Source organism: Cornus florida, unplaced genomic scaffold, assembly GCF_030987335.1.
Source record: "Cornus florida cultivar Cherokee Brave unplaced genomic scaffold, ASM3098733v1 CherokeeBrave_3.0.0_Hap2_Chr01, whole genome shotgun sequence".
Lineage (NCBI taxonomy): Eukaryota > Viridiplantae > Streptophyta > Magnoliopsida > Cornales > Cornaceae > Cornus > Cornus florida.
The window spans coordinates 73,969,043-73,984,737 of record NW_026775571.1 but is presented as its reverse complement, the minus strand read 5'-3'; the positions used below and the strand labels follow the sequence as shown (position 1 = coordinate 73,984,737).

The following is a 15,695-nucleotide window of genomic DNA, read 5'->3' as shown; positions in this document are numbered from 1 at the left end:
GATGATGGTCACATCGCGCTCGTCTCGCCCCTTTTAAGTAGATAAATTATTAAATTACTCTTATTTTATTAGTATATATAGTTATCTCTATTATTACATACAGTTAGCTCTATAAACCTTAAGTCACATTTACTCATTTTCTCAACCGTTCTAGAAAGCAGCAAAGTCCTAAGAATGCTCATACCCTTGAATATTTATGTTAAAATATTGATTGCCCATTTTTAGTGATTTTTTTCAAATAGTTATATAATTGTATTTGAAGAAAAAAATTAAAAAAGAAAGAAATTTTGTAATTAAACGAGGTGGGGCAGGTGTCTGCCAGGGTGAAAAAGTTAAGCGGGATGGAACTGTGGTGGAAAAACCTCCCCGTTTAGACAGTTTTGGACGAAAATGAAATAAATGTTTCTAAACTGTTACGGAGGCGGGGGAGGATACACCGGTCCAAAATCACCGGTTGCCATCCCTAAAAATAAGATGGGTAAAGGAAATCCCCAAAATAGTTGAGACTCAATGTATTCTTTAAGAGTTTCCATAGACACACCTCCAAATGACTTGTTCAGATATCAAATCAAATACTCTTAAAACATTCATGCAGACTTTGGTTAACACTGCCAAATTGTAGTACAATACATTAAAATATACTATTTGTATCCACTATTCAGCCAAGTCATTTTGACAAAGAATTCAGTAAGTCATCAAGCTACATTGGCATATAACAACAGCGTCCACTCTAAATAAAATAATACAAAATGTGATAATATTGGAAAAACTTGTGTCATGATTCATCTTCACAAGCTTCAGCAGCAGATATCTCAGAGTCCAATTTGTTTATTAGCTGCTCGCTTACATGTTTAGCTACGGATATCATGTCAAGAATGACACTTGGATCTAGGCCTGCACCCCCTCGTTTGGTCAGCCCACATATGCGGCCTTGCCTATTTATAGAAACAGAGACTGCAGAGCTCATTTGGGATTCCTCTTCTGAAGTTGCATCTACAATATAGTGCCTGCCAACCTAAAAAAGGAAAGGGCAGAATATAACAAAATAAATAACATATTTAGTTTTTCCAAAAAGGGGGGCGGTAAAGTGAATGGGATTGTCACCTTTGTTAACGTAACTATCACAGGGACCCCAGATGTGTCGAATTGTAAGAATTCCTCATCACTTACATCAATCTCTGGTTCATCAGCAGAGACGCTGCCAGCAACATTAACTTTTGGGATGCCAGTATTGCTCAAAGCAGCCTAATAGAAAATTTAAATTAAAATCTATTTATACCATGGACCAAATGCGCCAAATGAATATCATATATTGACAATGAAACATTTATGTTGTCATCATAACAACAACATGCTAAAAAGAGCCGCGTTAAACAGTCTCCAGTTGAATCCGGATAAAGCAGAGGTTAGGGAAACGGTCAGCAGTATATCAAAATCCGACAGGCCTCTCACCTGTGCTCAAAATACTAAAACAAATAAGAAAATACCTTGACAGCAGCCCCTAATGCATCTAGAATATTCCCATCTGAACTAACCACAAGGCCATCAATATAAAGATCCCAACAAACTTTTCCTTCCACAACTGACAGCGATGAGAGATCAATTCCTGCTCCTGAGAAAGTTCATAAATGTGTAAATTCCTAGTAATTTAAATATATGACATAAAAGTTACAGAAACTTCTCTTGATTTATTGAGAGTTATACCTGCTCCACTTTTACCACCCAAGAGACATCGCTGAAGAGATGCTGAGAGTTCTGTTGATAATTCCTCACCTCCTCTTCCCTGTATAGAATAAGATAAATAGGACTAGCTTAGTAAATATTGTGGCAAACCCAGAGAAAATACATATTATATACAGAAGAGTTAATAGTAACCAAAAGTAAAAAAGATGCTAAAAAAAATAATAATAAAACTGACAAAGATGGTAAACAATGGGATTCCACCACTCAAAGTAATTGCACAGTCGTCTATAACCATGCTTTGACTTTGATTTTTATGAAAAGCCTTAAGTCCCACTAAGCTGATGAAATTACTTGGCAAATAATATGAGCCATGAAGTCATAAACTTCCTTCTAATCATTATGATTATGTTCACATTTCTTTTTAATGACGTTATCAATGAGGATGATGGTAAGTTAAGCACCTTAACTATTCAATGACATAAGCAAATCATTAAATATCTCATACATTACTATATCATGTATAGTAGAACATATTTTTCGTTTATATATATTTATATGGCTATTATTTTCTATATTAAAATTGTCAAAGTACCTAAAGGTTCTAGATACAATTTACTACGATTTAAAATAGGATAATACACATTACAAATCCTAATTTGACAATAATGGTTGTCATTTTGAGAACATGGATCATGCTAAAACCAAAAAGTTCTATTGACCCAATTGGTAAAACACAGAGTAATGAGAGAACAGTAGAATCAAGGTAACCAACCTCAAACACTGGTGCTGCCGTTGGACTGCAATCAATATATATGGAAACCTTTCCTTTATCAGGTTGTGTTGGACCTGGTTTTCCAATTTCAGCCTGCAGTTGTACATCATTATCCACATAATAACAAACTCATTCAAGCTTCACTCCAGGAGAAAATGAGACAGTTCACATGTACAAAACTTCTGAAAACATTTATAAATGAGTGAGTGAACAAAGACCATGAAATACCTTCACACTAGCGATAACATCCGTTGCACCCATTTTGACTCTTGCAGACCCATTAGCCTGTCAAGAGGCCGATAATAACTTAATAATGCATAAAAGCAACTAAAAATTCCAAGTCAGTCAGCTGCACAATACAAGTTCAAACTAAAGCAAGTGTAAGATAGTAACTGATATAAATAAGAATATAATCTACCTGAGGGATGACTCCAGTTTCAACATAAATGGGTCGGTAAGTTAATCTTTTTCGACCATCAGAGCGAAGGTCTTGAGCAATGCCACCCTGTATGAAATGCTTTTCTCCAGCAGATAATCCCACCATTCCTATACCTGCATAAAAGAACAAGGATGAAAACCATGTACTTCAATAAGAATAAGTGAAAATCTGAAGCTATATAACAAATTAGATAATGGTCTTTCAAAGCAGATAAAAGCTCTCACAGACTATCTACAAACAAGTGGTGAACATATATGTATAAAAGAATTTTTAGAGAGAAAACAAAAGTGGAAACTTTTGCAACGAAGATACCCAAACACTTGGATGAAGATGAGAGAAACCTTTTGAAAGAGGACAACAGATGTAAGTCGAATTACTGATTTCCGTACGTCCTCTGCCAGTACTAACCAATCACAGCCTTTCTTGTCTTCAACACCTTTGAGATCAGTCAAATCTCTATGGCACCCTTTTTACGATTTGATGGTTGCTCCCCAAAGAAAAAGTCACCGAAGAAGATGAGGATGGCCTGAAAGAATTGGTTGGAACAAACTAAGAAAGAACGGTGTCCACGAGATCGAGGTCCAATTGGGCACGCAAGACTTCGTCAATTGGAGTGAATTCAGGTTTGAGCTTCTTGACCCATGTCTGGAATTGCTTCTCAGGTTCTTATAGCAACCATGATGGGAAAAAAGGAAACCAGAATTCCCAAACAAGAAAAATGGAGAATCAGAGCGATTGAAGTCCAAGATTCTTATCCAACAGAGAAAGGTCTACACTGTAGCTTCAATTAAGCCCCAACACTGAAACAAAAGAACTGGAGGTGATCAGTTATAGAAGCACAATAAAATAATCTCTCTCAGGTTCGAACACGATTCAATCAGTAATCAATCTAGATAGCACAGGCAAATAACCTTGATAAAAAACCAAATAAAAATAATAATAATAATGTCTATGCTAGTCTTGCGATTGAACTACAGTTAACCAAAAGGATTTAGATAATATATTTCTAGTAGCACCCCACAGAAATTTTTTACTAAAAACTATATGATTTTTACTAAGAACAAAGCAATTGAGTACACGAGAAGATAGAGCCCATATCCTCAGAGAAAAGATAAAAGAAATGGAAAACATTCATTTCCAATACACATTAAAAAACCAGAGAGGCAACTAAAAACTAGGGAAGCACAAGAACATCTTCAGCCCTAAGATAAGCAACATCAAGAATAGATCATTTTTCGCAATGCCGCCACCAATTGGAGAATCAAATTGAAGTTAACTAGAACATCAGAAGAAAAGGCCTTTCCAAAGTGTCATTGTTTTGGCACAACAGTAAAATCTCAAGCTGACAAGCATGAGGATGCAGGTTTCAAAGGTTAAATTCATCGCACGTAGTCTTCTCCCAGCGCTACAAAGATATGGTCTTATATTCAGCAAGATTTTCATAACTGCAAGAGAGAGAGAGAAAAATTGGGTCCTAAAAAACAAGGAAAACCCTTTAGCTTAAATTGGGTCCCCAACTGTTCCTCTCTCTTTTAGCCCTCCCAAGTCCCACCTTCCCACATAGGAATCATGGAATGAATTATGCTTCTGCTGGGGACTTTAGTCGAACACAGAACGAAAATTTGCTCAGGTACTCCTTTCAGACGAACAAAACTATATTTGGGTCCTCAAAAACACATGTAAAAGATTGTAAAACTGAAACCCATTCACTGAACATAATTGAACCAGAAAAAAATCAAAATCACACACAACATTTAGAAAACACAATTAAAACCAAACTCAAATATACTAAAAAATTAACAGCATACATATATATATGTATGTATATACGTCTGTCTCTCTCTATATATATACATATATATATATATATATGTATGTATGTATATATGTATGTATATATATAATTAATTAACTACAAAAGCACAGGAAATCAAAAGCTAATATCCTCAACAACAATTCCCCAAATTAAATTGGAACAAAAGGGGAAAAAAACGATCCTCGGAATCCATTTTTTTTTTTATGTTGGAATTTTTCTCAGCAACCAAACGGACACATTCATACAGGCCCAGCCCTGAGATTTCAAATATTATGAGAGGCTATGAGAGGCCCTAGGCGAACTTTCAAATGTGGGGCCCTTAAGTTTCACATGCGCAAAAAAAAAATATAAGAGTGCGGAATTTTCACACGATGTTTTCAAATTTTATAGCTAATATAATTGTGTGCCTGGGCATTATGCATAAGACAACTAAAAACTATAAATTTATCACCACCAGCAAATAATTGTGCGCCTGTACAGTGTGCATAAGACAACTAACTAATAAATAATTGTGCACATGTGCAGTGTGCTTAAGACAACTAGCTAATAACTATAAATTTTTATCACCACCAATAAATAATTGTGCACCTGTGCAGTTTGCCTAAGACAACTAACTAATAACTATAAATCTATCACCACCAATAAATAATTGTGCACCTGTGCAGTTTGCCTAAGACAACTAACTAATAACTATAAATCTATCACCACCAATAAATAATTGCGCACCTATGCAGTGTGCATAAGACAGGTAACTAATAACAATAAATCTATCAATTAAAGAGTGCGAAATTTTCACAGGCACAAAAAATTTATAAGAATGAGGAATTTTCATTAATATGAGATGATAAGAACATAAAATATATTAATGTTGAAAACACACAAAAGAAAATCTGGTCTTGGTGCTTTAAAAAGAGTACGATCCATTTTACATAAAAAAATCAAAAGGAAATATTCAACACAACTTAGTCACAAAAATCAAAATTATCAAAGTAAATGTTATCCTAGGAAGAGTGTCCTGCTAGCATGTGAAAGAAGATCACAATTAACATAAAACGGATGGAGAATCAAACAGAAACAATAATAACTAAGCATTGCCGATCAAACCATAAATATAATATTAAAAAAATCTAAAATCAAGCAGTTTGGTCGAATGATCTCCTGGCTAGAGTTTTCAATGGAGCTTTGTGTGTGTTTTTGTGTGTTTTTTTTGGGAGCCAACTACCCCTTTCTTGATTTCAGGATGAGGAATCAACTTTAGTAGCAGTGATTGATTGATCATTGCTACTGCAAATTAATAGAAAAAACCATTAACTTTTGTTTTGTTAGAGCCTGCTCTTGATTTCCATGTGTTTGTACATTCTGATGGCAAGTACTTTGAGCCTTTGACAGTATTATTAACTGAAAGTCTAGCTGAGCCAACTTCAAATAACATCAATAATGGTGGCATGTATCTTCATATAAAATAAAATAAAAAACCCTTAATTTGGCACTTTTAAGTATGAGCATAATTTAGAGATCGAAATTACCTCAGGTCCTCAACCCACTAGAAGGGTTCCTTAATTTTAGTAGGATTGAATGTGAAAATGCAAAAAATTATGAGGAAAAGGGGTATGGTTGCTGCTGTTGTGAGACTGGAGTGGACTTATGGAGAGGAAAACAAAAAGATCGATTCATGCAAAAGCAGTGAGAAGAGAGAGAGAGAGAGAGAGAGAGAATGAGAGAGAGAGAGAGAGAGAGAGAGAGAGAGAGAGGATGAACATACCTTGTCACGGTGTCACCTGAGCCCGAGGCTATAGCGGAGGCTGCGTCCTGCGGAGTGTCGAAGCAGATTGTGTCGTCTGAAAAACTTGCCCTAACTTAAATTTTTTATTTCTCTGCCTCTGCTATAAGTTACCAACTTCAAGGTCTAGAAGAATTATGAAACCGATCGATCGATTAGAGTGAGCTAGGGTTTGTAAATTTCAGGGTGGACGAAGAGAGAGAGAGGAGGGCTGACGATGCACAATATAAGGCCTTGGCTTGGCCCATAAAAAATAAAAATAAAAATAAACGGTTTAATAGATTTGGGCGTAAAATAATGAGGTTAGGGTTACAGTTAAAATAATAGGGTTTTAGAATGGTGGTGGTGGAAGTAGTGGAGTCAGGGTTTTAATTAGGGTTTTGTTGGAAGTGGATGGTGAAGGCACTTTGCAAGAGAATGGCAAGCAAAACGACATCGTATTGTTTGGCACTTTTTTGTAATTTTAATTCTAATTTTATTATTTTTCCGTTAATGGCAAACTAACTTTAAGCCATCATTTTCACCAAAAGTGTCAGGAGTATTTTCTTTTTGCCTTTTCAAAAATTTTTTTTTTTGGGTAAATAAAGCAATATTTTAAATAACTATAAAAGATGAAACTGTTAACAAATGAAGACCGCGATATTAAAAAAATTACTATTCTTAGGTTAATGTATTCATGAAGAGTAATAATACTTAGACTTAAAAACTCCATGCAAGAGAGTGAAAAATATTAGGTGAAAATGAATGTACTGTGAATATTACATCACTTCAACTTCTAGTTCATTACCTAACTGATAGAAAGTCATAAAATGGACAAAAACAATTATGCAATGACATCCTTTGGATAGCAAATTATAGGTCATTTAAAAAATATATATTAAACTCAGTTTAGTAATTAATTGCAAAAAAAACTAGATCTTCTTTACTCTATATAAAAGAGTTAAGTACAAAAATCATCCCTAAAGTATGTTTACAGTGCATATCACATCTCTCACGTGCAAAAACACTCCTAAAGTTTTAATTTGGTGCAAATAGGTCGCTCTGGTAAATTTAAACCCTAAGTTGACTAAATTACCCTTACTGCACCATTTTATAAAATTTATATAAATAAATAATTTTATAAAATCACCCAAAATGACACTATTCGAGGACACCCCTCACGTGCAAAAAATACCCCTAAAGTTTCAATTTGGGGCAAATAAGTCCCTCTGACAAATTTAAACCCTAAGTTGACTAAATTACCCCTAGTGAACTATTTTATAAAAGAAAAGGACACTTGCACCGAATATTCAGACCCAAAACTTAAGTCGATGGTGATGTGTCACTATAACTGTACTACACTTAGAAAGATAAAATTTTAAAGACAAAACTATTTTTACAAAATCCCAATTAGCAAAAAATCTCAATTACTAGAAATATCTCCCATCACCACAATAATCAAACCATTCTATATTTTCTTACTCTCACTCTTTTTATCATTGCCATTATTAAGTCCCGATTATAATCGGGATACACAAATATATCACTTTACAATAGTCGATGGAAAGGGTTTTTCTTCTCGTTATTTTTGGCGTCACCACCGTTGTCGTTGCCATCAGGTCACCCTGAGAGACCACTCGTTTCTCTTCTGTGGTGGCAGTCTCTCTCTTTCCTCTTCAAGTTGATGAACTCGGTTCTCTAGACCCGTCACTCAATCGACGAGCCCATTCAGTCTGTTGTTGATTTCATACAGAAGAGTGTTGATCATATCCATGCAAATAGACACGCACCACTTTTCTTTTATTTCTTTTTTCTTTTTTCTTTTTTTCCTTGTTTTTTTTTTTTGGAGATATGATGAAAATTTTAAAAACTTGTTATTTATTTATTTTTATTTTTTATGTTTTGTGAAATTATGCATATTCTTATACATTTATATATATAAAGGAGAGGGAGAGTGTTTTGATAAAATTTTAAAACCAAATTATGAGGATTGAATTGCAGTATTGTAACGACTCAAACCCAGGGATCCGGATTGCTAATTGGGTCCCTACTCGAACCCCTAGTCACACAAGGGTAAAATGGTCATTTTGCATCAAAGGGGATATAATGCGACTATAAGTAAGTCAAATGAGGTGTATACAATCCATTATAGTCACTCCATGATATTTTAAGAGGTTCTATGGGAGTTAGTCATGATTTCCCACAAATACCCCTTCTCGGTTTGGAAGATTTCCCGAAACTACTCCACTAAAATGGCTATAAATCTCAATGTAGATGGAATATGAGAATGAGATACATAACATTGGAAATCTAACGAAAATTCCTTCAATTTGGGCTCTAAAATGAGCCCATTTGAATCTGAAATGAATAAGTTATGGCTAATGCAAGTTCGAGTTACAAAACTGGTTGTGCATGAACAGAGGCTGCAACCAGTCGCCCAAACCCCGAGATTCTGCCCAAAATTTCACTTAAGGCTAAATACTTGTTTTTCAAAAGGTCCGGTCAAACATGGGATGTCCAAACATGCCCAATTGACCCCGAAATGCCCAGAAATGGTTGGGGTCGCGAAATCATGTAAAACTTGTCCCAAAGGCATTCATATATGGTCATAAAGATGATATAACATTCATTCTTCGAATTTAAATTCATCATTCTAAGAAATTGGAAATCCATTATGCATTTAAGTCATTTAAAACTATTAAGTGTGCTAATATAGTCCTTGAAAGTCAAATACATGTCCCAAATGCACAAAAAAGTAATCCCCAAAAGAAAATAGGTACAAGTTATGACCTTCAAGGCCTCATTACAATGCTTTACAAAGGAAAAACTATCAATTAAGCGTTGGATACAAAGGTTTACACTATATATATATATATATATATATATATATATATATATATATATATATTATCCGTCAACCCTAACTATGCTTGTGAGTAGGGGGTGCACACGGTTCAGTTTGGTCCGGTTTTGAGAATTTTTGGAACCAAATCGTTCCTTACGGTTCCAGAAAATCTGAAACCGAACCAGACTATTTGAACCATGGAACCAACTAGCCCAAACAATCAAAAAACGGTTTGGTTTGGTTTGGTTCGGTTTCACGGTTCCAGTCGAATTTTATTTCCCTTTTTTTCCCCATTGAATTATATATACTACAAAAATATCAATAATAACTTTCACATTCCCGAATCCAATACTAAAATAGAGAGAGAAAATTAGAGGGGAAAATGGGTGAAATAGACCCAAAAGCTAAACCGTAGAAATTAAAAGAAGGTTGAATCTTACTGAAACTGAAAAGGATGACAAATCCGTGGTTGAAAACTAAGAAACTTGATTCGTTGTGGTTGTTGGTTGTGCTTGAGGCACAAACGCACTGTGAGACTTAGAGATATGTGAACTGGAAGTGAGAGAGAAGGGGAGAGAGTGTGAGAAAGAGGATGTCACCGATGACCGCAATAAAAGATCGACGGCGATGACCAAACTTCGAAGGTTGCTTGAGAAAGATTGATCAACAATTGGATCCCGCGATGATGAGAACTAAGAAGTGAATGAGGCGGCGTGACCAAAGAAAAACAATGAGACAGTGGAGGAATGTTGACACACACCTAAAAATCAAAACAATGGGAGAACCAAAAATAAATTTAAAAAATCAGATAATAATAAATGTTGGCTTCCGTTTGATCGTTCTACCGAAATCCCTTCCAAAGTTAAGAGTAGTATATAGGTATAGTTATCTCTATTAATAATAGTAAAAAAATTCAACATGGGTTTTTCTTTTCCTTTTCTTATTTTAAAAGTAAGAAATTTATTTTACCTTTTCTATTTCTTTCCAAGTGAGAACCTGCTTATGGAGTTACCAGCTTAAGCATAGCTGGTAAGACAAGTTGGTGATCATTGATGGTCAAACTGATATTACCTAAAGCACCTTTAGAGTTGTTTGCTACGCTAGAAAAGAATTCTGAAATTTAGATCAATCTGATACATTACGACGGCGTATCTTAAATTTGCTGAGAAATTAACAAGAGAAGATAAATCTAGATGTCAATGATGTGAAATTTGACATGTTGCAGTATGAAACATATGTTTATGATCCACCAATCAGATATGTAAGAACTTTTCAAGGAACAACCCACTTTGCTCTACCACTTTTTTTTTTCCTAGTTACTTTGCTCTACCACTTGGTAAGCCAAGAAAAATAAACATCCAAGTCTGCCTTGGATAATTTTTCGGCCTATTAGATAATGCAGCAATAACCGTAGAATAAAGAATTTTGTTATCCATTGTATTTGGAGTGTTTTAATGAATAATAATGTTTTATGATGGGTTTTACATTTGTTGGAAGGATTATAATCCATGAATTACTAAAAGTGAAAAATAATAATAATAATAATAATGGTATAAGATGTTTTCATACATTCGATATGAAACCCTTTTTATTTCTCCTGATATATGAAATCCATTTGAAAATGGCCAGATACTAAATTGTCATATAAATGTAAATATGGTATTTACCTACAAATTTAATGAGTTATTGAATTTTAATGGTTTTTTATATTATAGTTATTAACTTGCAAAAATTTCACTTCTAATTTTGCTTTGTGACTGCGTTGATTATACATATTTTCAATTATGGATTTTATATAGTCTTCATATTAATTTAAATACAATATATTATACAAAGTACTGTTTGACCTTAAAATTACGAAGTACTTGAAAAGTCCTATAAGAAGAGACACATTCTTATCTGAGATAAGAATAGACAAAAGAGACAACACATTTTCACTTGAATTTTGCTATTTTTGTTTTTATAGTGTACTTGCAGTGAACATGTCTTGGTAAAAAATATTTTATTTTGCATGTTTTTACATGTTTCAGCGCTATAATAACTGGTACTCAATGAACACTAAAAAGTAAATTCTATTTTTTCTTTTTTTTCTTTCTTTTTTTTTTTTTTTATAATTTGAAAAACTCTTAAATGACATTTTTAAACTATCATTACATTTTTCAAACTTGCAACACTTTTTTACCAAATATGTTTTCATGTTTCTACTTCAAATAAACGATATTAAACATGCTTCTTGTTACTATTCAAATTACTTTATAATAAAACAAGTATTTTGTTTCCGATTAAAACAAAACGCAAACCAAACATAACCTACAAATTAAAATATCCTATATTAAGCTCATTTGCTTTTATTTTGAGTGAGTACCATTCAATTCAAGGAAAAATAAGCACAACTTTATTTATGTCAAGAAAAGCTTATATTCTGATTCAATTAACTAGAGGCCACCAAATTTCCATTACCACCATACTAGTCAAAATGATATTCATAGTAGTCCTTACAATTTGAAAATAGGACTAATTTGGTAAATTTTTCAATGAACTTAAAAGGTAAAACTCTGTTAAGAACAGGGCAATAACTATACTTAGCAAACATTGATATATGTATGTATATATATATATTCCGGTATGAATGAAAGAAAAATGTATATATATATAAGGAAAAATGGGGCTGAAGGGGCAAAAGCCCAAACAGAACAAGGAGAAAAAGCCCAAACAGAACAAGGCACAGGCCTGTACAAATCCTAAGAGCCCAACAAGCCCATTTTGTTGAAATTCTGTTGAAGAGTAACGGTAACAAAAATTCAAATGCCTCTGAGGTTCTTCAGAACAAGAGTTCTCACAATCTCTTGACAGAATGTGTAAATATCACCAAACTCAAATCCGATTAAATCAACAACAAAACTTGATAAAACAAAAAGTATTTATGTAATGATTGATTCTGTTGAGGAGAGTAACGGTAACAAAAATTCAAACAAAAATTCTGTTGAACTCTCTGTTGTCTGTGATCACACAATCTCTTTAGCGATTGAGTAAATATCACCAAACTCAAATCCCATTAAATGAACAACAAAATTGATACAACAAAAAGTATTTTGTAGAAACAACATCTGTGATCACACACAAAATCATTGCATAATAAGCATTTGACTGTGTGGAAACAATTACATTGAATTATATGCATAAATCAGTAGAACCCTAAATTTACAGATGAGATTTGAAGCCCTAAAGTTGAAGATGAGCAGGAGTGATTCCCACCTTCGTGATTGCAAAACAAAGCTCGGAATGGGGTGATCGGAATGCCCAAACTTGGAGAACATCACCTGCGGCAAAGGAATTGGTTTCGGCAACATGATTCCAAGGACTAACCAGCGCGTACACAAAACTTGATTCCATCTCCCACCGCTTCAATTTCATCCTCCATTCATTCAACTCTGGGTCAATCAGCAGGCATTCAATGGCCACCAAATTCCCATCTCTTCTGGTCTCCAAGATGGCCTTCTCGTCTTCTGTCAGAAACTGGTTCCTGACCGAATTGACCGGAATCGACAGCCGACTATTGCCCTTTTTAAGGTCGGTGGCGAACAACCGCTTCTGTATCACCAGAACGATACCGGAACCACCCATCTGTTGGATACGATTCCTCATGCGTGAAGGCAGTGGTGGTGGGTTCAGACCAATTGCTGCTTTCTTGGCATTTTTCTTGGAGTTATTCTTGGTTTGATGATGATCAGAGCCTGCAAGAGTTTCCATCTTGGGCAGGTTCAGGAAGTGATTCATGGCCGGCTTCTTGAGAGATGGGGATCGTTTCTTCATCGGCCATGGCGGCGGTCGTAGCGAAGAAGAAAAGGAGTTCTCGGCGTGGTACTTGTGGGTTGCAACCTTCACAACTTCACTTAAATAGTCCATAAGAATCCAGTTTTTCTTGGGTTTGCAGTGAATCACATCGTCTAAGCATATCTCAGTACTCTTCATGATTGGTGAATACAAATGGAAACAGAGCAAGTGGGACACAATTAGCGAAGAAGACGAAGAGGAGGAGCGTGATTGAGGCGGTACGTTTTTGGAAAGTGGGTTGGGAAGAAGGAAATATATAGATGGAGGCGGCGGCTAGTAACTTGGAAGGAAAGTAAAACAGATATTGTAATCATTGAAAAAAATCTAAAAAGAGAGAGAGAGAGAGAGAGAGAGAGAGAGATCAAATATTTGATTACAATTACGAGTTGTGTTAAGAGAGAGAGAGAGAGAGAGGGAATGTTTGGAAGGGTAATTACGAGTTGTCTTAATTTGCAGATAAGAATTGAAATTGACCGGAATCGACAGCCGATTGTTGCCCTTTTTAAGGTCGGTGGCGAACAACCCCTTCTGTATCACCACAACTATACCAGAACCACCCATGTGTTGGATACGATTCCTCATGCGTGAAGGCAGTGGTGGTGGGTTCAGACCAATTTCTGCTTTCTTGGCATTTTTCTTGGAGTTATTCTTGGTTTGATGATGATCAGAGCCTGCAAGAGTTTCCATGTTGGGCAGGTTCAGGAAGTGATTAATGGCCGGCTTCTTGAGAGATGGGGATCGTTTCTTCATCGGCCATGGCGGCGGTCGGAGCGAAGAAGAAAGGGGAGAAATACAGCTATTGTTATGAGAGAGAGAGAGAGAGAGTAGGGAATGTTTGGAAGGCTAATTACGAGTTGTCTTAATTGGGATTATCAAGTATTGTCTAATAATACAAAGTAACCTGGACACAGAATTGACAACACTAATACTACTGTAGATAGAGCAAAAGCAACAGCACGAGATATTATTCATTGAAAATAATGGCAACATATTAAGCCTTTAAAGGGGGCTCAACTTTCATAACTTGCAAAACAACTGAATCTCCAGATTACCATTTACAATTAGAAGCAACAAACTAATATAAAGCACAATTTACAAGTGATAGACAAATGACTACGACATAACCAGTAACTATACAAAGGTCATGTTAATTAATATAGCCAAAAGTTTTCTTGGAGTTGATCGATGTTGCCGATTGAAAGTGATGGCTCATCATCATTCATAAGAAATTCAGATAAAGCATTGAGTTGCTCCTGCATTTCTGGATCAGTGTCCTCCAAAAACGAGTCTTCTGCTGCTATTGTATATGCATGAGTCTCGTCATCATCATGTGGTAGCAGCGGCTGATGATTGGAGGTTGCAGTTGCATCTAAGTTGTCAAAAAATGAGTCTATCTGCTGCATATCACAAGAGTTGATTGTGATGTTGGACAGATCAAAGAGTGTTGCAGTCTCATCATCATCATGTGTTGGCAGTGGCTGAATATCAAAGGGTGTATTGTTGGGTAGTTTCGGTGGAAGCAACTGATCAGGATGACTGTCCATGATTGTTTCTGTGGACACAGATTGATCAATGTTTTGTGGAGTTGTAGAGACCTCACCATGATCATATCTCATCTTCTTACGACATCTGGGGTTTTCTTCTTTGGATACTTCATGAGCATGATGCTTTGGTGCTCTCTTGAGATGTTTAGAATCATCTCTTTTGATTTTGCAAACTACATAATCATGGGTGCCTTCTTCTAACCCATTCAAACTCACACCGCCCAATGAATACTCGTGCATAGTCCAATGACCTTTTGGCATGATCAAGAACTCATCTTTCTTCACATCTACTTCAAAACTCAACATCTTGTTGAATCCAATAAGCTCTTTCTCTTTATTATAAATGTTCTTGATACCGGTTTGGCCATCCCATGTCCCACATCCGGCTCTCCGAACAATTCTCTTCTTTTCGCGGTCAATTTTCTTCAATTGGGTAAAGACGTAGATAACAAATTCATTGGATTTCAATGAATGCCATGGATCTTCAGCCGTAAATATATTCCAAGGTGCCTCGCCATAAACATCGCGCTCCAAAATTACACCCTCGTAAGGCAACGATTCTTGCTTCAGTTTTCTTCTGAGAAAGTGTGTGAGGAGTTCTTCTTCTGTGGGGATAAACCGAAATCCTAGAGGCACAAACATATTTGTGCTAGATAAAAGAGGCGGTGATAAGGATTAAGAAAAAGGAGGCCGAAACCCTGGAGGCTGAGGCGCTGCGCTGCTAAAAGAGGCCGGAAAAGAGACGCGGCGATGATGAAAAGAGGGCTGAGACGCGGCGATGATTGGTGAATAAAAATGGAAACAGAAGAAGTGGGACAGACTTAGCGAAGAAGAAGACGAAGAGGAGGAGCGTGATTGAGGCGGTACGTTTTTGGAAAGTGGGTTGGGAAGAAGGAAATATATAGATGGAGGCGGCGGCTAGTAACTTGGAAGGAAAGTAAAACAGATATTGTAATCATTGAAAAAAATCTAAAAAGATATGATCAAATATTTGATTACAATT

At 35.5% G+C, this 15,695-nt stretch overlaps 2 protein-coding genes across 3 annotated transcripts; both read right to left on the bottom strand.

Moving 5' to 3' along the window:
- Positions 1–573: 573 nt before the first annotated feature.
- Positions 574–6,847, bottom strand: LOC132300952 (uncharacterized). Of its 2 annotated transcripts, none has more exons than XM_059798263.1 (9): positions 6,473–6,847; positions 3,207–3,694; positions 2,874–3,007; positions 2,684–2,740; positions 2,456–2,548; positions 1,705–1,783; positions 1,488–1,612; positions 1,105–1,245; positions 574–1,015 (listed from the first exon to the last, which is right to left on the bottom strand). In XM_059798263.1, exons 3-9 carry the CDS (start codon positions 2,997–2,999, stop codon positions 776–778), a joined length of 861 nt encoding a protein of 286 aa, XP_059654246.1. In that variant the 5' UTR covers positions 3,000–3,007; positions 3,207–3,694; positions 6,473–6,847; the 3' UTR covers positions 574–775. The 2 variants fall into 2 exon arrangements, with proteins under 2 accessions (XP_059654246.1, XP_059654239.1); XM_059798256.1 differs by having other exon boundaries at positions 3,236–3,694; positions 6,473–6,846.
- A 7,452-nt stretch (positions 6,848–14,299) lies between these two features.
- Positions 14,300–15,334, bottom strand: LOC132274861 (NAC domain-containing protein 41-like). The gene has a single exon (XM_059776206.1). It carries the CDS (start codon positions 15,332–15,334, stop codon positions 14,300–14,302), a length of 1,035 nt encoding a protein of 344 aa, XP_059632189.1.
- Between the last annotated feature and the right edge of the window lie 361 nt (positions 15,335–15,695).

Excerpts from the sequence above, each read along its gene's own strand:
- LOC132300952 (XM_059798263.1), bottom strand. The coding sequence starts at position 2,999 with ATGGTGGGATTATCTGCTGGAGAAAAGCATTTCATACAGGGTGGCATT. Across the intron at positions 1,784-2,455 it reads CGGCAGCACCAGTGTTTGAG|GGAAGAGGAGGTGAGGAATT; the intron begins GTTGGTTACCTT and ends TATTCTATACAG. Across the intron at positions 1,246-1,487 it reads CATTAGGGGCTGCTGTCAAG|GCTGCTTTGAGCAATACTGG; the intron begins GTATTTTCTTAT and ends ATTTTCTATTAG.
- LOC132274861 (XM_059776206.1), bottom strand. The coding sequence starts at position 15,334 with ATGTTTGTGCCTCTAGGATTTCGGTTTATCCCCACAGAAGAAGAACTC.